Raw genomic sequence first — 20,037 nt, 5'->3', positions numbered from 1 at the left:
TTCATTTTTTGATTTCTGTCTAACCCGTTGACAAATAGTTTTATGCAAAAGTTCAATTGATAATGTACTGCCATTTTTGGATTATGTCGGATTACTCACTTAGTGCAGCAGTATTTTGTATCATTAATTAATTGGTGTGTATCTTTTGCCGCAAATTGAAAAACCATGATGGCGGTAAACTTCTGGAAAGGAACTAGAATGATTACGAACAGAATTAATGGTACTTCTAAAAAGAAAAACAAGAGTGGAAATTAAAGAGGAAAGACGAAAAAGAATGAGAATGAGAATAGGAGGAGAATAGGATAGGAGGAGAGGGAGAAGGAGAAGGAGAAGGAGAAGGAGAAGGAGAAGGAGAAGGAGAAGGAGAAGGAGAAGGAGAAGGAGAAGGAGGTGGAGAAGGAGAAGGAGAAGGAGGTGGAGAAGGGAAGGAGAAGGGGAAGGAGAAGGAGGTGGAGAAGGAGAAGGGGAAGGGGAAGGAGAAGGGGAAGGGGAAGGGGAAGCAGTATTAGTTACTTTACTAGTAGAACAAGGAAGAGTAAACTAAAGAATAAACTTGCAATACATCGCATTTTTGAATTTGTACAATAACGCCGTGTTCATTTACTCGAGTTTCAACTTCAACAATAGTTTGTTTTCTCAAGGTTGCGTGCGCATCCAACTTGACGGGCCACAAAAGTAAAAAAAGAAAAATTCAGTAAAATTGAGAAGCCAGTTTTATATTTAAAGAGGAGAATAATCGATTTTATGATTTCTTATCGAAATAATAATACTCATGTTCTGGTATCGTGGCCCGTCAAGTTCCTTAAATTTGAATTCGCACGCAACCTTGAGAAAACAGTCTATACAAATACTCTCTAATAGTCCCTTTCACAGTTCCCTGCGCCATTTTGAAAGGTAACCGTGCCTTTGCATCGAAGCGAGAACGGCGGTAACCTTGACAGTACTGATGGATGCAACTTAATAACTCGAAACTGGAATATTGTCTTTGCTTTCAAAGGCGCAGAAAAACACTTAAATTCTGACTTCACATTTCGAAGTTCCATCTGCCACTAATGTAACAAGTAACTTGTTTCGTATTCAGTTATGAGTCATTTTTAAATTAATGGCTTGTAACGGCGCAACGTCTCATCTTTTTGTTAATCCTTCATGATGGTGAAAGCAAGAGTTGGAAGATCCGGAAAGGATCTCTATCTTAAGGGAAAATAGCATGAAAACAAATAAGGAACGAAGCAGCCCGAAAAGAAAAAAAAATAAATGCAAACGAACAATAAACACAAACAAAATAATCGGGAAACAAACGACAAATCTGATAAACGAAACAACAAGAAGCAAAGCAAAGCAGATTTTACTGAACATAAATTACAAAGAAATGTATGCTAGCAGGCTAAATTTGCCTCTAAATTGAAAACATTTCTTCGTAAAAGTTGTACGGCTCAAAAATTCATACTTTCTCTGGATTATCGACAATCTTCACGAAACCTTACTATTTTACTAATATCTACATGAGCAATTTCACTGTAAGCTCTTTTTGCTGATAAAACGACAAAATATATTTTTTCAATAGCGTGACGTCACAGTAAAATACTATATACAAACAGTGCATCAATAGCAGGAACATTGACCTTGGTCAGTATCAAATGGATCATGCAGCCAGTCACGAGTTCTGACAAAATTTCACGGTCTTTCGTTTATAATTCAAAGGAAACAGGAAGTTCATCGATTAGTTTGTTTGTCACGGCGAAGATGGCAGAACTAGAGGTAAGTACGCCAAAAAATCCATTATCAGACCTAGACAATATTGTATAACAAGTATCTAATTTTTTGTTGCTTTCGCAATATCTCCAACAATGTTGTAGCCAATTCTGCAGTTATTTGTTTACAATTCTCAATGCAAGGACTGACAAAACACTGATAGAGAAATGAAAGAGAAAAGGGATTTAGATGGTTTCTCAAACCAATACATATTAGAATGATCTAAGTATTTGCTGATTCGTGACTTTTGAATCACGCCAGATTACTTTTTTTACCACAATTGTAAATTTTCTCGCGCGCTGATTGATTAAAAAACGTCGTAAATAAGAGGCCATACCAACAAATGGCGTCATGCAAGATTTCGTGCAGTCTATTTCCTAGAGTTTTGTGAGTTTTGTAGTAAAAAACAAATTTACGATGGTTTAGCGTGGTATGTCCTCTTATTTACCACGATATGACGCCAAACGTTGGTCAAAATTAGTTATGGACCCACTCGGCTTACCCCTCGTGAGTCCATAACATTTTGACCAACTTTTGACGTCATATCGTGGTAAATAAGAGGACATACCACGCTCAACCATCGTAAATTTGTTAAATTTATTTATTTATCAGGCTTTAACCACATAAACAATTAGTGGTATGGTCCGTACAACAGAGCATGACTCCAAATAAAGTACGGCCACAATATGATCACATGATAAGTGGAATAATATTACAAATGGCGTATGTTATGATGACGGATAATAGTTGATAGTGTGATAATAATGATAATGACTGAAAAATTAGTGAACTTAAAATCCGAACTTTATGTAAATAAGAAAAAGATATGAGTCATATTGAGACATATCATAATAAAATGCTACGTAAAGTTCAGTAGCAACATAATGGTTTGCTAGTAATGTCATTCGTAGTACAGCATTTAGGGCAGATTGATTTCCATGTCTTATAAGTGTCTATGCAGTAAGTGTTCAACAGACCAGCAAAGTAACGGCTATGAAGAGCAGTCTTGAAACTTGAAACAGAATCTAACGATTTGATGTCGGCAGGCAGTTGATTCCGTATTCTGGGCAATCTATTGAAGTATGAGTTCTGGAATTGTTTAGTTCTAGTTTGAGGAACAAGAAGGTCCATCTTGCAGTTGTTTCTTGTGGAGCGGGAGGCATTTCTAGGCTTTACGTAGTCATCAACAGAAAACTTGTAGTAGCCAGCTCGACTTTTGAAATAGAATGTCAAATCAATGATTTCGTGCCAATACGATACAGGTAATAAATCAAGGTTAACCAGACGTTCACGATAATCCAGCCCACTATTAGGAAGGATAAATCTAGTAGCTCTGCGCTGGAGTTGTTCAATAGATTTGATGTTGCAGACTTGTGAGTCACGTCAGATCCCTTTGTTCACAACTTAAGCCTCACATCGGTGCGAGTTTTGACTTTGGTCTATATGGGAACGTCCTTTAGTTTTTTTACAACCAATGGTCTTTCTGGTTTGAATCAGCCGTATATGATATGAATATAGAGATCTTTCCAAAGGTCTTTCCTGGCTTGAACCACAGGAAGCCCAAGCAACGTACTTGAACCTCATTAAAAAGGAATGCATATCGTAAGAATATCTAAAGTAACTTTTGTAGTTACATCACTTATTTTTGCTTGTGCGTTTTTGCAGTTGTTCGTTGTTTCTGTACGCGATTTGGAACCAATCCGATGAGTTTTAGCCTTTTTAGGGGCTTAATATAAAATAAGATTGATTTTTAAGACGTCAGCCTCATTTCAGAATTTATCCTTCGATCTTGAAACCCATTGTTACATCAAATTTTAACCAAATTACGCAGTCATCGTTCCATTAACGGCAAGTGGTTACTTAATACATTTTTTTTAATTACCGAAACTACCATCAGTTTTGACCAAATGAAACCCACGCTAATTCTTCTATTTTTCTTGTCTCCTCTCTTACTCTTCAGTTGTCAGGTTTTGATAAAAAGTCCCAAGTATGGCTGCAGCCTTTTTCAGAGATCATCAATTGCATGTTTCCAATGGAGTACGTCTATGGAGAATGGATTTGGTGGCAAGCAACGAGCGAAGCAAAAAGTATCGATCCAGAATCTCTTTGTTCTAAGGCCCCCTCGCTGATCGATACTGGTAGTCAGGTTGAAGGGTTCTGCATCCCCATTTTTTTTGTTGGAAAAACCGAGGAAACGTTTATAGATAATCCTTCGCAAAAGAGAGATCACTGGCAGCCTGACCTCGATGGAATGCACTTGAATGACTGTTTTGTCGTAAATAAAGAGACCGACAAAGCAATTCCCATTTTCACGGTGGAACACGCGTCAGATGATCCAAGATATGTCCATTTGAGGTTTACTGATGAGTGGAAAGAGCATCAACCCAGCTACAAGAATGCTACTTTCGTAAACCATACCTATTCGTTGCCAGGAAAAAACTATGATGATAAAAAATTAAGCAAACTCAATGAAGGCCGCGAGTCGGATGAGCTATTTACGTATGAAATGCACGGACCTGTATGGAAACTGGAAGGAAAAGGTCTTTTGAGCTACGAAGAAGATTCGACGGGTGTCTTCAAGTATCCGTTGGCGTGGCCTGAACCAGCAATGGAGTGGCTTGTTCGTTCACGTACCAACGGTTGGCCATCACTTGAGCTTCTGAAAGACATTCTCGAGTCTGGATGCCACTTGGCGCCAGTTGGAAGAGGCAAACGTCAAAATGAGCCTATGGAATTTCTAGAATATCGCAAAAACCCAGAGAAGCCTTCTTCTTCTTCATGCAGGGAAACTGACCCAGAGAATCCCAACGATCGTGACATCATGGATGAAACTGAATGGAGATTGTCTTTCTCGGTGGCTGAAAATAAACTCGGTCAAAGTGTTTCTCCTGTTCAACGCCACGTTCTTGTTCTTCTCAAGATGATCAAGAAAGTCTATTTTCCAGATGTAATTTCTTCGTATCTTTTGAAAAACCTTCTGTTTTGGGAAATCGAAAATCAAGACCCTTCCTTCTGGACGGAAGCTAACTCAGGAAAGTGTTTGTTATTGATGTTGGATCGGCTTCAGAAGAGCTTGGAAGAAGGACACCTTCCTCATTACATCATCCCACAAAGCAACCTTCTGCAAAACGAGGATCCTGCCAAACTGGCCGAAGGAGCAGCTATGATTCATGATGTAAGAAGAAGCATCTTGACCAAAACAATCAGTTTGCTGAAGAGATGTCATTCTATGACGTACCAGTCTCAAATCTATATCAACAACTTACAGGGCTTGGATCTTCTAGTGGCCAAAACACGAGACAAATCCTTGGCAGAACAAGATGTGACAGCACTAACCATTTCGGTGATTGCCCTGTTTATCAAACAGGCCAAAGAAGAAGTCAAAAGCATGTTGAGAAATGTTGTATTCGGTGACGATGAGAATATCAAAACGTTAATGCACATTCCTCTTTACGCCTATGAGTCCGTGTTAGCAAGAAGCCTGTGTAAGATATGGTACCTCAAGCCCGACAAATCAAGCCAGGAAAAATCGAACGAGGAAGAATTTAAATCCTTTGTTAGGCAAGAGACTACAGAACTATCCACTGGCGACGAATTCATAGCTTTGGCACTGGCATTTTATGCTGAAGTACGAGCAGGAAGGGACATGTCGTTCTTGGTCCCACAAACGAGTGTCATGGAACGTACCAAGGAAATTCATCGCGAAGAAGCACGCAACCAGTTCCTAGAAGCTCAGGCTCCAGTTATGGAAATACTCGGATTGCTCTGCCAAAGTGATCTGAAAACCATACAAAAGAAAGTGTCCGAAGATCTGGACGGCCAGCTGGAAAGCCTAACAAGGGATAGAATAGAAATGGAAGTGACAAAAGAGATCCAAAAGTTGTTTCTGGAACGGTGTTCTTCCTCGCAGAAAGAAAATGCTGACGATAATTAACTACCCAGTTAAAAAATTGGCAAGTTTCTATAAATATATATAAATAATAATAATAAATAAATAAATAAATAAACTTGAAAAAATAAAACAAAAAGTTAAAAACATTTTTGCTCGAAATTTGAAGTTTGAACTGAATATTTGGTAGTTTTTTCATAATAGAAAACTTAACAGAAAACTGCAGATGTTTTTTGTAAATATGTCAGTAAAATAAAGTACTATAAGGATCAGTAATGCCATAAGATTACGAAGATAGAGATTGTAAATGCTTTTACAACTTTGAATTAAAATTCCATGGAAAACTAAATTAATGCTCTCGACAAGTTTACAGTTTTATAAACATGGATTTTTTATCGTCAAATACTCGATAATTTCCTCGGAAAGTTTTCACTCATTCGCAGCGGCCATGTCAGCTTCCATAGCTTTTTGCCATTCAGTCCATCCACCGGTAAAATTATGCGCCCTAAAATATCAATGAGAGAAGCAAGAAGCATGAGTATTTTTATCGTATTTCTTACCCTACCACCACCATAGAAACTTTGCTTTGTCATTTTTTAAAGTGCTCATAAGCCTTTGCACAATATTTTCAGAATAGATTCTTTAGATAGTAGATAGTTGATTGTGAAAATATTTCGTCATTTAAATGTCGGGTCTTTAAGATACGAAGGTTTTTATTCCTAATATGTTAATGACTATGATGTAACATAAGGGATCATTTAATATACAACACTGCACTCGTTCTGGATTACAGTATTTTAAAAGCATCACCCTTTTACTCGTGACTCACGTTAAGGTTCTTACAAATTTGTTTTCAAAAAATGTCCAGCGTTCAATATAAAAAGTTGCCACAAAATAACTCAAATCCCTTATGTTACGTCATAGTCATTAACATATTGGAAATATAAACCTTCGTATCTCAAAGACCCGACATTCAAATGACGAAATATTTTCACAATCAGCTATTCACTATTTAAAGAATCAATTCTGAATATATTGTGTAAAGGCTCATAAGCACTTTAAGGTATGCCCTTGTAGTTTTCCTGTCCGTATTTCTGTTTAGAAGTCGAGAATTAATTAGCCATACGGCTTTAAGCACGTACCATACACGCATGTACCCTAATAATTAAGATCTCTTTCCAATATTGAAATATGTAAGTTACGTTGATCAACTGCTAGGGAGAGTGGTTTTAGTAATTACTTCTTTTCGGATTGATTAAACAAGGACCATACCTCAACACGTAGTGCTGAAGCGCAGTATGGAATCGCGAAGCATTTACGTCACTGCCGGAGATTGTAGACTGATTATTTAAACGCTCTAATTTCGTACCTTTTGTAGCCCAGATTGTTAAAGATCTGGATAGCTGAGTCTGCGCGCATACCGGATCTACAATGGACTGTAATATTCCCGTCATCAAGCCCCGGTTTTCGTACGTTATATTTCTTTTGAAATTCATCTGGTGACAGGCTCAATGCCTCTTGAAGCTCGTCTACTGGAAAAGAAAAGGTAGAGTTAGCGAAAAGAGTATAGAGGTTTTGCACCATTGTGTGCCAGCGCCCATAATACAGCTTGGACTGCCTGTGGTTAGATATCAGAACAATAAAATCCCTTTGCTCTCGGGAATTGAATTTTTCTCAGTCATGTAAAAGGTTTTATTGTTACTGCCATCTAACATGGCTGCCGTTACGTGATAGTGCAAAGCCTCTATTGTATCTACAGCGCGATCTCGTAGCCGGAACATTTGAGATTCGGTTCAGTCACTGGATACCAACGCGTTCTTGCGCATTATCCTCGTTCGAAAAACTAACCACTTTCCATGCGTACGCCATACGCCAAAAACACCCCGCGCGTCTCTCATCATATCATCAACTTAAAAGACCGCCTAACCCACTGTTAGCCCATTTCAGACCACGTGTATTATCACATTATTAACTGTTGTACATGAGAAGACACATGAATATGGATACAACTTAAACAAAGAATCTTATACTCAAGAGAATGACACGTGGTCTGAAATGGGTAAAACATTACGCACAAGTAGATTTGGTCCATTGTGTTCAAACCTCACGAAGACTTACGTGGTATATTGGTAGCTCCAGGAATTTTCCCCGCCGCCACTTCCTGTCGAGTTCGCACGTCAAAGAGTTGAATATCGTTCTCAGCAAGCAGTTTTTTCAAGCACTTATAGGTAACAATTCCTTTGTTGTTATAACATGACTTGGCGGACGACGACGATTCACCAGGTGCTACAAACAAACAAGATGATTTGAATTTCCAACCAACATTTCGAGGGTTTAGAATTGTAGGACAGCTAAATACCATTAATTGACGAATTGACATTTTGAAGTTAACTCGAGAACGTTACCTGACATGATGGTATTTGATTGGTTTGATTCGGTTACGTGATTGGTCAAATGTCTTGACGTCATAATGTAAATCCGTTTTACGTCATAAAGTGTTTTTACAGGTGCGCGCTATATATATAAGAAAAAAAACCTTGAAAGATGTGTTCACCCATTCAATTATTTCCTGCTTTTGCATGACTTTTTTTTCTCATTTCTGTTTGTTTCTTGGAGTTTTATTTCCGATTCTTCTTCTTGTCAAGCCAAGTCCTAGCCTGCGCTGCATCCGGAATTTTCTTTACGAGTAAACGTTTGGAGGCACGCAGGCTAGCCAAGTCCATATGATCTTTTTTTTTCTTTTTCATTTTTCATCTAGATTAAATATTATGTGCCTTAAATATCGAAATAGAAATATGCATTTATTAATATAGATAATTCGAGTTCTCATTGAACCAAAACTGACGTACTTTTTTTATAGTTCTCAGTGGTTGAAAATAAACTTGGTCAAAGTGCTTTTCTTGAAAAGCAAAGATGTGATTGGGGATCTTTCTGAAGTTTTACAGAATAAATCCTCCTGTAATGACGTTAGCGATTCTTTTTCCTAATTTTAGCAATTAGGTAACACAAAGTACATAAAAAATCCATAAATCGGTGTCGAAAATCATTCATCATTTGATTCAAAGAGCGAGTCTGTATAAATAAACTTTTTTGTCGTATCAAGAGGGTCTAGTTTAAAATAATATCAGCAAATTCAATAGACATCCTTGATATTTTTTCCTTCGATACGTGACAGCGTGACGTGAAGTTGGTGTGATTTTACCGACAACTAAAAAACGATCTAGCTGATGCCAAGCTGTCAGTCAAATAACTGTCATGCCTCATCAGTCAGTCATCAGAGACGCGTCTATTCTCCTGTTGAGTGATCCGGATACAAATGAGGTAAGACATTACACAATACCTTCCTTCACGACTTAGTAAAAATATGGCAGGAACTAAAGTCCCGACTGAGGTAAATGTAAATGTGACATTTGTAAAAAAATCTTACCCTTAATTTATTCATTATTATTTTATTATTATTATTTTGGTTGATTGTCTTTTTTTAGTAGTCTGCTATTTAGTTATTTTAGTTATTAGTTTTTTTCTTTTATACGTCCCCAATCAGTGTTAAAACGCTAACTAGTAAACAGAGTAAAATGACACGTTAATAAAGTATAATATTATTACTGATCATTATTAATATTTTATAAGCTAATCTCAATTAAATGATTTTAATTAATCAAAGGAATCTTACTATATACTTATAATATTATAGAAATAATTAATTTTTGGGTTAGAGTACAAACACTATAAGTGTGCAACATAAATACCACTAAATACTGATAAATTTTGCTAATCCTATTGTTTCCAATTGTTTAATTAGCACTATTTACTACTAAATAGTGCAAAGTGTTGCACACTTTTAGTGTTTGTGCTCTAGTAAGAAGTAGTTTGATATTCAACCGAGCTGTAACGTATTCGAAACTACTGCTGAGATGCAAGATTTTGTTATAGATCTTTGTTGACTTTTTTCAAGCGTGACCGTGCACATCCTTTGTTTTACCATTGTTGGCAATGGCTGAGTGCGAACAGACCAAATTCTTTCTTTTAGCTGCTTGTTCAAAATACTTAAAGATTTATAAGAGATATTTGAATATTCCTTACAACAATCCCATAGACAAAGTTTATGTTTACTTATTTTGCAATTTCGGATGAGCATAAATCAAACATTGTGCACGGTCAAGATCGGTTCAGCATCAAAAGCGAACAAAGACCTGATAACATTAGGCTTCCTAACCATTCCCCTCTATTAACTATATTACTAGATTGATATTAAATACGAATTTATAAATCTATATTATAGTTTCCATTAAATTGTCTAATACATGCGAGTAAAGAAAGCATACGAAATGATACATCTGAGATATAAATGAGGTTGTTCATAAAATAAAGATAAATTCAAGCGGAAATATTTCCGCTTGAAGACTCTCAGACTGATACTTCAAAATTAATGAATTAATGAGCATTTAGACCTATCAGGTCCTTCAAATCCATCACGTGCATGGATCTTTATACCTGATAATAGTTCAACATGGATATGTTTATATAAAGATTTTGAAATCTTTATAAAGGACCAAAAGAGTACAACAGCATGGCTTGAATAAGGACCCTAAATGGTCGTTCAATAAACTCGAAGATCGTGTTTTATCAGGTCTAAAACCACTCGGATACTCCTTGTGGTTTTAAACCTGATAAAACACTCCTGCTTATTTATTAAACTATACTTAAAGCACCCTTGTCTCATTTCTTTTCGCAAGCATACCGATCTGTTATTAACAGATCATGAATAATTGATGGTAAAAAACACAAAAAGCAATCAGCCAGAAATCTGTCAAAATCGGGTACAGAATAGACCATTTCAAAGATCCCGCGGCTCAACCTCAGCCTCGTCAGCGCAATCTATTCTTTAGAAATTGCCTACAACCTGTGAAAGTTTTAAGTGTTTCAATTGTTCGTTGATGTGCAAATTCCTTTCATTACTGCGGACTGTAGTCAAATTCTAAAGAATAATTACATGCTGACGAGGATGAGGTTGAGTAACGGGATCCGTGAAATGGCCGATCGTACTCATTTGGAGCCTCATTTGCATTTCATTTTACATGGATTTTTTGGGTCAAACTTACTCCAATCAAACTCACTCTAAATCTTAGTAGAACATGGAATTATACACTTATATATTTAATAAGAAATATACAATATTCGTGTCCCATTTTATTATATTAGTTAGGTACTTTACTGAAATTTTCATAAACATGCGAAAAACTCTGTGTCTCCGAGTTGCACGCTGAAATTTGGTTTTTCGCTGCCGCCAGTCAAGAACATAAAAGGTACCGACTGATTAGGTTTGATTGACGGCAGCGAAAAAACAAAATTTCAGCGTGCACCTGGAAGACACACAGTTTGCATGTTATTGAAAATTGCAGTATAACGATCGGATACTTAACGAGTGGTATATCGCAAAGGCATTTCAAAAATGTTTTAGCGTGTACTTTGTAAAAACAGAATCAATGTCGTTTCTCAAAATTGCCTGTTCATTGAGTAGAAGAATCACGAAAAATAATAGCTGAATTAAAGTGTTGCTGTTTTCTAGGCTTCCCTGTTTGATTTCGACGACAAATCCCAGGTATGGCTGCAGCCTTTCTCAGAGATCATTAATTGCATGTTTCCAGTGGAGTACGTCTATGGAGAGTGGATTTGGTGGCAAGCAACGAGTGAAGCAAAGCGTTCGTTTAATCCTGAATCTCTTGCCTCGTCCTCAACTTCGGAGATAGAAACTGGTAGTCGAGTTGAAGGATTCTGCATCCCTCAACTTCTGTTCTCGGAAAGCGGCGAAGGCTTTTTAAACGTGCCTTTTGACAAAAGAAAACACTGGCAACCCGATTTGGACGAGATGAAAATTGATGCCTTTTCGATTGCAAACGAAAGGAACGAAATAATCCCCATTTTCACGGTGGAACACGCGTCAGATGATCCAAGATATGTCCATTTGAGATTCACTGATGAGTGGAAAGAGCATAAACCCAGCTACAAGAATGCCTCTTTTATAAACCATACCTATTTACTGCCTTCAAACGAATATTGGTCGAATGAAACTAGAGGGGGTAGCGACGTATGGACGTATGAAATGCATGGTCCAGTGCGAAAATTGCAGAACAAAGGCTTTGTGCACTATGAAGAAGATCAAACGGGTGTCTTCAAATATCCGTTGGCGTGGCCTGAACCAGCAATGGAGTGGCTTGTTCGTTCACGTACCAACGGTTGGCCATCACCCGAGCTTCTGAAAGACATTCTCGAGTCTGGATGCCACTTGGCGCCAGTTGGAAGAGGCAAACGTCAAAATGAGCCTATGGAACTTCTAGAATATCGCAAAAACCCAGAGAAGCCTTCTTCTTCTTCATGCAGGGAAACTGACCCAGAGAATCCCAACGATCGTGACATCATGGATGAAACTGAATGGAGATTGTCTTTCTCGGTGGCTGAAAATAAACTCGGTCAAAGTGTTTCTCCTGTTCAACGCCACGTTCTTGTTCTTCTCAAGATGATCAAGAAAGTCTATTTTCCAGATGTAATCTCTTCGTATCTTTTGAAAAACCTTCTGTTTTGGGAAATCGAAAATCAAGACCCGTCCTTCTGGACGGAAGCTAACTCAGGAAAGTGTCTGTTATTGATGTTGGATCGGCTTCAGAAGAGCTTGGAAGAAGGACACCTTCCTCATTACATCATCCCACAAAGCAACCTTCTGCAAAACGAGGATCCTGCCAAACTGGTCGAAGAGGCGGCTACGATTCATGATGTAAGAATAAACATCTTGCCTAAAATTGTCAGCATGCTAAAAAGATGTTTTTCTCTGACATACCAGTCTCAAACCTACCTCAACAATCTGCAGGATTTGGACCCATTGCTGGTCAAAGTACAAGAAAAATCCCTGACAGAAGAAGATGTGAAAGGGCTTATTTATTCGTTGCTTGCAGTTTTTATGGAAAAGAGCAAAGACGTGATTGGAAGTCTATTTAAAAGTCTACAAAATGAAGGTGAAGATGAGTATATTAAGAAGATGATGTATATACCTCTTTACGCCTATCAATCCCTCCTTGCCAGAGGTCTGTGTAAGATGTTGCACCTCAAAACCGCTCACAAAACAACTGAAGAGAAAACTAATCAAGAACTTCTGACTTTCATGAAAGAAAAGGTTAGCGACTTGACTCTAGACGACGATTTTACCAAAATTGCACAGACATTCTTCGCTGAAATAAGAGAAAGACGAGACATGTCACTAATGATTCCAAACACGATTGGTATGGAGTACACGAAGAAAGTTTACAAGGAACTGGCTTGGCATCATGTCGACGAAGCCCAAGCACCTTTTCAAGAACAGATAGGATGGCTTAAGAAGAGTGATATGGAGGCTATGACAAACAAAGTGAGTGAGAAACTAAAAGGCCTCCTTGAGAACCTGACGTTGGAGGATATAAAAGCTGAAATTGATAAAGAACTTAAAATATTGTACGAGAAGCGACATCAGAAGGAATCAGGGAAAGAAACTACTGAAGATCAAAGTGTTTGAACGCTTCCTTAACAGCCTGTCAGTATAGTTAAGCTAAAAGGTTTAAGCCAGGAAATGATGTAAATAAGTAAATAAAAAATGGATGGATGGATGGATGGATGGATGGATGGATGGATGGATGGATGGATGGATGGATGGATGGATGGATGCATGGATGCATGGATGGATGCATGGATGGATGGATGCATGGATGCATGGATGGTGCATGGGTGGGTGGACAGAAGTATATATGGATAAATGAATGGATGGATGGATGAGTGCTATGGTGGGAGGGTGGATGGATACATTGTTGGTTGATGAGTTTAATGGATGGATGGACGGGTAGATAAAAAATGTTTTAGAAAGAAATCACGATGAAGTCCGAAGTCTAACGAATAATCTTCTCTTTATTGTACAAGACGCGTTGACACTTTTCGCTGATCAAAACATCTTAGCTTCAGATAACATTTCCATGCTTCACAAGGTCCAAACGCAAATCAATCTCATCCATCATGTTGAAGTACGACCCCTCACCAGATGAAAGCCTTTCTTCGACTTTACCTCGACTTTCCTCATCAGAACCAGAGCCATCCAAATGAAGCACTAAATTCTGCAAGCGAGATTCCAATTCACCTTGAATGTGAAAGAATGAACCGGAATCTGGACTGTTTTCAGGAGCATTCTCTCTTGAAACGTTCTCTTCTGAGCTCTTCTCAATTTCTGAACTAACGACACATTTGCTGATGATGTTTTCAATTTCTTTTGACATATCAAAGAAGGATTCAGCATCTGACTCCTTGTCGCTGTTAGAATGTGAGGAATTAAGTTCGTTTTCATCGGCTTGCTGCTTGAACTCTTGGAAAATTGCTTCCATTTCACGTACCAAACTGTGGTCACCATTACTTGATTGATCCTCAGATGTCGTGGATTTGGGATCTTGGTCTTTAATCGTATATACGAAGCTTGCATCTGCTTCCAATTTGTTGAAAAGTGAGAGCATTTCACCTTTAACGTCGAAGAAAGATTCGTTGTCTGACTCGGCGTCTTCACTATGGGACGTTACTTCAATTTCTTCATCTCGTTCGTCTATTCCTTCAAGACTTTTAAATCTTGTCTTTGCTGCAGAAATCTCGTTCGTATTTTCATCATTTTTCTCGTGACTTTGGCTTACATCCGATGAAAAATCATTTCCATTTCTTGTATCTTCCTTCTTCGTGTTACAAATAACATTTCTAGTATTTTGAAGATCACAGATTCTTCCTTCTTCTTCTTCGTGTTGTTGGTTCATATCTAGAGATATTGTCTTCTCTTTCTCCAGTATTACTTTTACAAAATGGGCAGCTTCGTTTTTAATGTCCTCAGCACTGTAGCACTTTTCGAAGTCCAAAAGTGCTTTGCCTTCTGGAAGGCTCAGCCTCTTTGGAAGGTATTCACTGGTCCTGGTTGTGCCTTCCTCTGATTTTCGTCTCTGTCCTGAGGTCAAATTGTTTTTTATTAGGTCTTCATCTTCGCATATTCTTCGTCCGTTCACGTATACAGAGGATCGACGTATTGAATCATAGCCTCTGCCAAAGAATTGGACAAAAATTATTTTACATCACTGCAATTTTCTAAACATGCGAACTGTATGTCTGCGAGCTGCACGCTGAAATTTGGCTGCCATCAATCAAACCTAATCAGTCGGTACCTTTCATGTTTCTGCTTTCTATATTTTACATTAGCTGAGTGCAGTTTGGGAGTGTAGTCTCCAGAAAGAATGTTGGTGGTGACTGACGTCTAGAGCATACACAAGGTGGTATTATTTACGTTAATGAGTACAGTTTGATTGCAACATGAGTGTGATTATCAGAGAAGCGTTGGGGAAAAAGGAGACATAAAAGATTTTTAGGAAACACAGAAAAATTTTAAGATAAGTTTAAGGCGATTGTGAACGATAGGTGGACACATAATTAATGTCTTTATAACACTCTGTACTACAAACCTGTCGTGCTTAAAGGTAGAATAACGCGTTCTAGCAGCCACAGTGTCAAATAAGTCTTCTTTATCTGTAATTATTTTCGTATCTACTGACGGTAGAGGAGAAGCTATGGGGTCTTCCGATTCCTTTTCTGAAGAAACTGAAAAAGTAGAAATTGGCCATTGCATTGAATTGATAGACCCTCAAGACACTTGTGTAAAATTCAAAGATATAACATTTAAAAAAAAGATATTAAAAAAGTTCATTTCAAACAAAACGGTTGATGGTTTTCCAGATTAAAAGATTTGTAGATATTATATATTAGTCATTCCGAGGTTAAGAAAATAAACTGGGTCGAGTTGGCATTGCAGTGCGTTGTGGGACTGTTTTAGGGGACGAAACAAACGCCAACTTGAAAGTCCTCTAAAACAGCCCCACAATGCACTGCAATTTCAACATGACCCAGTTTTTTTCCCTAAACCTCGGAATGGTTACTATGACGTACATGTTGGCGCATATGACTTACATCAGTACTAATTTCAGTAGTCCTGAAGATAACCGCTTAGGTCGAAAGTTCGACAATAATTAGAGAGTTTTAGATTGACTTTATTTCTTCCCGCAAACGGCAAAGGTGACCACGTTTTCATCGTTTTCCTGTATTTTACTTTACCTTTTACGAACTTTCTCACTACATACAAACATTCTTTTGTTTTTCTACTACTTGGATTCTTTTACAAGTCCTTTTCAGTAATGTAAAATACTTTTTCACTGGACAACTGATGTTTGCCGTTTTCCGTGGACGTAAATCTAAACTCTCTATTATTGTTCAATTTAGGGTTGAAGTAACATTAAAAATATTACATAAAGATGTTCACAGGTTTAAAGCTTGATATCGTTTTTATTCACGAGTTTTCGGGCACATCATCTCGCGAAGAAGCGAGTCCACATGTAATAATTTGTTTTTTACACATTTAGGGTCCATACCACAATGACAAAACTCGCAGTTTCCAGTTTACCGTGAAGCTATCGTATCACTTCACTGATATGGTTTTTATTCACGGCTTTATCACACAGATATCAACCCTAAATGTGTTATAAAAAGGTATATCTTTTGTTTATGGTGTATCTACCGCTTACTAACCAATCTGCGCATCTTCAAAATTATCTTTCAAGGATGACGTGGATGTTGCAACCTAAACACCACAGATTTCAAACAAGGATCACAATACATTATATTAGGATTTGAATACATTCGATTATATAAGCGCGAGCAACAATCTATATATTTATGCAGTGCGCACTAAGTGTTCCAACATCCAAAAATGTTATTCGAATTCCGTAATTAATTCTTAATTCAGTTTAATACGTATTTTACAAAAATGAAAAACTAGACTCAATGCTACAAGAAACAACCATGAGACCTTTAGCAAGACGTTTTTGCTAGCCCACAAACCTCAAACTGCAGTTCGACGCCAGGCGTTTTCCGTCAAACTTTGCACATTTATCAAGGCGTCATAACGAAGTTGTCGTTGAAGAGTTAAATTTCGTTGATGCCGAGTGTTTCTACGTGTTTGCGGGCGTTTTTCGGGGTTTGATTCCTAGCGGTCGTAAGTTAGCAGTTAGCGGTAAACACGATGCTAAGGTCTCTAATGACATACAACACGCGCACGGTACGACATGCCGTAACACTGAAATGACTTCCCATTGTTTTCATGCAGTTCATCCAATCAAAATACTCAGTTACGCTAAAGTAAATACGGTACGGGTAGAATACAAGGAAGAATGTACTGTAATCTGCCCATTTGTAGCTAGAAAAGTTATGGACGCTAAGCAAAACTAATCGGTAAAATTATCTGTTTCTTTACGCGCTCTTTCGGCTCACATACCTCTGTTTTTCCTTCTATTTGGATGATTTCAGGATGTGTTTTGCCGCAACAAATGCCCATAAAGTCATGGGAATTTCTGTACTTCTTGAATCGATAGTTTGTTATCTAAGGTCACAGATCTCACGCACATGTTCGCGCGAGCTCAATAGAGTCTCTCGTCACTAAGGATAATTATAGGATCACATTATTGTGACGTCACATGAAGTCACGCATGTGCGGTCACGCACAGGCTTATCGACAAAAATATACGTACACTCGTACTGAAATTGGTTTTGTACTGCCTTATTTTCGGTGATGTGAGAAACTAAGGCTATATATAGGACTTCGAGATCCTCGTATACTAGAATTGCTGGTTTTATAGCCGCCATGTTAGATCACTATCCCAAAAGATACTTAATAACGGGTTAATAAGCCTTAGTCTCTTGTTTATCGACCAACATGGTGGCCACATTATCATGATTCTCGAGAGAATGATTCCCAATCACTTATTGAAGTTTTCGTACTCATAAAATTTACTATTCAAACATATCCTTCAGTAGCAATTACAAATTTCATAAACAGGAAATTGGATTTTGAACATGTTTTCTTAACGGAAGATACCAATTAAGGTTTAACTGGCAGTATTGGTCTTCTTTATTTTACATTTTCAAATATGAGCTTTGTACGTCAAAATATGGATTTCTTTAACCGAAAATAAAGAAAAACACGGCATTATTCAACATTATTATTTGATAAACTAAAAAATTCCTTTTAGTACTGGTTCACAAATTAAGCGAGGTTCAAGCCTCGTGTAATTAGTACACAGCTCAATTTCGTTAAGAATTAATGCAATCGACTTATCAAAGTCAATATTATTCACAGTTTTTGTGAAATGAATTTATGTCAACACCTGGTGCTCAGTTTGCTTTTTTATGAAGACAGCGGCATAACGAAAACAGAGGCGACTTCCAAATAGAAACATAGCTTTTTGCAATTTAAAGGAAGTGCCATCTGATAGTCAAGGTAATGATTATATGATTTATATTGTCAGCTACATTAATATCACTGATATATTATACTTACACACCTATTTCAAAAAACCGGCTTTGTCGATCCGAGGTTTGAATTGGGGGATCTGAGACCACACTGAATTTTTGTGTCTTCTGACACATGTCTTCTGGCTAAGATATATAGGAAAAATCATATTCCAAACTCAAATGTAAAGGTTCATATTCCAATATAAAAGGAAACTACGTTGTGAATACTTTATCTAAGATTTCAGATTTCCGATCGACGTTTTTTCTTTGAACTATACTAAGGTGTACACTTAATTCAAAAAACGTTAGCAACGCCGTCAAGGCGATAGATAATAGGAAATAGGCGAAAAGGGATAGGAGATAGGTTTTTTCAAGATCCAAGAATAGCTGGAATGACATGTGTTTCTTATTCTTATTCTCGTCAAGGACATGGACCTTAGTGTTGAGACTAATTGATTCAATGTTCTTTGTATTCAACGAAATCATTTCCATGTCGGAATGACCAATCGCGCCTATAGCCTTTGGCGATATAACGCATTATTTTGAATTAGGTATATACATATCTATAGGGCATGATCAACCTACTACTGGGTGCGGATACTATCTAAATACTATACATATCCAGGTAAAGCTGGGCTGAAATGTTTGTTAGTACTCAGCATACGGACAATTAATAAATGCAAATCGCGAGAAAGAAGACTACTGCTCTAGTCACGGGAGACGTATCGTTAGATGAGTTTTGAAAGTAATAGCCCGCAAGTCTACCCAATGGGCTGATATCAGTTCTATTATAAAAAAGACAATTATCGATAATAATAGTCTTAAAGACATAGGGAAAGAAACTACATTAGAGTTAAGTCTGTGTTGTTTCATTGTTTTTTTAAAACCTCTGATACAACTCTGAGCTAAGCTTCCTTTGTTTACGTCACTCTTTTCCATGCACCATAATTATTTCCCTACTTTTAGCCTTCGTGCTCAACAAGTCAACTACAACGTTTACCTTACCTTACTAAACTCTCACCTGAGATCTTTTCGCTTTTTATCTAACTCTTGCATCGTTAATCATTTCCCTTTTACTGACTTCTAACCTCTGCTGTAGTGCTATGAAGAGGCAACTACACCGTTTTCAATCTTCCATGATATTTTTCCCTCAACTTTCTCAGACACGTTACCCTTTGTTCTTCTTTTCACTGCAAAGCTGACAATGTCAGCTAATGTCTTTTTTTAAATTTAAAAACGATGCATGCACTTGTCTGCTATACATTGACTATATGCTAGCTGTATTTTCCTTCTAAACTCAACTACAAAGATCCCAAAAACATTTTCTTTTGCAGTTACCCAAAAAAAATTAAAAAAATCTTAAACTAAATTCAAGATTTAAAATTTTATTCTTAAAAATGGTGGTTGTCTTCCTTAGCAAATAAGCTTTCTTATCAATGCCATATGTCTGAGTGACACATATAGTTATTAAGTATATAATAGCCCTAAGGGCAGGAAACATTCAGTGCCAAAAGATATTGGATGCAAAGTCGTAAATTGAGACTTGTGATATCGTATAACTGGCTAAATAGAAATGAGGATTTTAAAATATATCTAGACGTCCCTGAACGAATTTGTGTTTCAGAGCACGATTAGCTCGGAAATTGAATTGGGATTTAACGTGTTAGGTTGTTGTGAAGGGTGAAAATAACTGAAAAAACTAAACGATCACAATCGCATCGGGGGAGGGGAGGGGGCATAAAAAGACTATACACCTCCCCCCTTCCCGTGCTGTAAATGAACAGTCTATAGTCTATAAAAAAGTATTTCTTCGACTGCTTGTAGTATCCTGATAATCAAATCATTTATAAAGTGGTTTTCTTCCTCGTTTGCTCGGCGCGAAGAGCGCCAGACTGAGACCCTGGAAAGACCCTGGAAAAACCCTGGAAAAACCCTGGAAAAATCCTGGAAAAACCCTGGAAAAACCCTGGGGATATTTTTAAAGTTTTGTTTCAATTGTTTTTAACCGTACCACT

At 37.5% G+C, this 20,037-nt stretch overlaps 4 protein-coding genes across 4 annotated transcripts; 2 read left to right on the top strand and 2 right to left on the bottom strand.

The window, feature by feature from the left end:
• The first annotated feature begins 1,607 nt into the window (after positions 1-1,607).
• LOC116286269 (uncharacterized) lies at positions 1,608-5,990 on the top strand. The gene is made up of 2 exons (XM_031692722.2): positions 1,608-1,758; positions 3,713-5,990. The coding sequence occupies exons 1-2, from the start codon at positions 1,645-1,647 to the stop codon at positions 5,684-5,686; spliced, it is 2,088 nt and encodes a 695-aa protein (XP_031548582.1). The 5' UTR covers positions 1,608-1,644; the 3' UTR covers positions 5,687-5,990.
• On the bottom strand, positions 5,973-8,110 carry LOC116286266 (thiosulfate:glutathione sulfurtransferase-like). The gene is made up of 4 exons (XM_089038012.1): positions 8,047-8,110; positions 7,760-7,927; positions 7,011-7,173; positions 5,973-6,146 (listed from the first exon to the last, which is right to left on the bottom strand). The coding sequence occupies exons 1-4, from the start codon at positions 8,108-8,110 to the stop codon at positions 6,071-6,073; spliced, it is 471 nt and encodes a 156-aa protein (XP_088894138.1). The 3' UTR covers positions 5,973-6,070.
• Positions 8,111-8,950: 840 nt separating this feature from the next.
• LOC116286267 (uncharacterized) lies at positions 8,951-15,397 on the top strand. Its single transcript, XM_089038208.1, has 2 exons — positions 8,951-9,032; positions 11,211-15,397. Exons 1-2 carry the CDS (start codon positions 9,006-9,008, stop codon positions 13,182-13,184), a joined length of 2,001 nt encoding a protein of 666 aa, XP_088894334.1. The 5' UTR covers positions 8,951-9,005; the 3' UTR covers positions 13,185-15,397.
• Positions 13,553-17,502, bottom strand: LOC116286270 (uncharacterized). Its single transcript, XM_031692723.2, has 4 exons — positions 17,007-17,502; positions 16,262-16,313; positions 15,145-15,280; positions 13,553-14,728 (listed from the first exon to the last, which is right to left on the bottom strand). The coding sequence occupies exons 1-4, from the start codon at positions 17,064-17,066 to the stop codon at positions 13,621-13,623; spliced, it is 1,356 nt and encodes a 451-aa protein (XP_031548583.1). The 5' UTR covers positions 17,067-17,502; the 3' UTR covers positions 13,553-13,620.
• Positions 17,503-20,037: the final 2,535 nt, after the last annotated feature.

The sequence above is a fragment of the Actinia tenebrosa genome, unplaced genomic scaffold (genome assembly GCF_029948245.1).
Source record: "Actinia tenebrosa isolate PJP-AT-01 unplaced genomic scaffold, QUT_ActTen_1.0 PGA_scaffold5__44_contigs__length_20552954, whole genome shotgun sequence".
Lineage (NCBI taxonomy): Eukaryota > Metazoa > Cnidaria > Anthozoa > Actiniaria > Actiniidae > Actinia > Actinia tenebrosa.
The sequence above is the reverse complement of the archived record's forward strand: the minus strand, read 5'-3'. Positions and strand labels throughout refer to the sequence as shown.

Coding starts and splice junctions, on each gene's coding strand:
- LOC116286269 (XM_031692722.2), top strand. CDS start 1,645: ATGCAGCCAGTCACGAGTTCTGACAAAATTTCACGGTCTTTCGTTTAT. Junction 1,759..3,712: donor CGAAGATGGCAGAACTAGAG/GTAAGTACGCCA, acceptor CTTACTCTTCAG/TTGTCAGGTTTTGATAAAAA.
- LOC116286266 (XM_089038012.1), bottom strand. CDS start 8,110: ATGACGTCAAGACATTTGACCAATCACGTAACCGAATCAAACCAATCA. Junction 7,928..8,046: donor ATCAAATACCATCATGTCAG/GTAACGTTCTCG, acceptor GTTTGTTTGTAG/CACCTGGTGAATCGTCGTCG. Junction 7,174..7,759: donor TGGAGCTACCAATATACCAC/GTAAGTCTTCGT, acceptor TTTCTTTTCCAG/TAGACGAGCTTCAAGAGGCA.
- LOC116286267 (XM_089038208.1), top strand. CDS start 9,006: ATGGCAGGAACTAAAGTCCCGACTGAG. Junction 9,033..11,210: donor GAACTAAAGTCCCGACTGAG/GTAAATGTAAAT, acceptor GCTGTTTTCTAG/GCTTCCCTGTTTGATTTCGA.
- LOC116286270 (XM_031692723.2), bottom strand. CDS start 17,066: ATGGGCATTTGTTGCGGCAAAACACATCCTGAAATCATCCAAATAGAA. Junction 16,314..17,006: donor AAATAGAAGGAAAAACAGAG/GTATGTGAGCCG, acceptor TGTGGTGTTTAG/GTTGCAACATCCACGTCATC. Junction 14,729..15,144: donor TCTACCTTTAAGCACGACAG/GTTTGTAGTACA, acceptor ATTCTTTGGCAG/AGGCTATGATTCAATACGTC.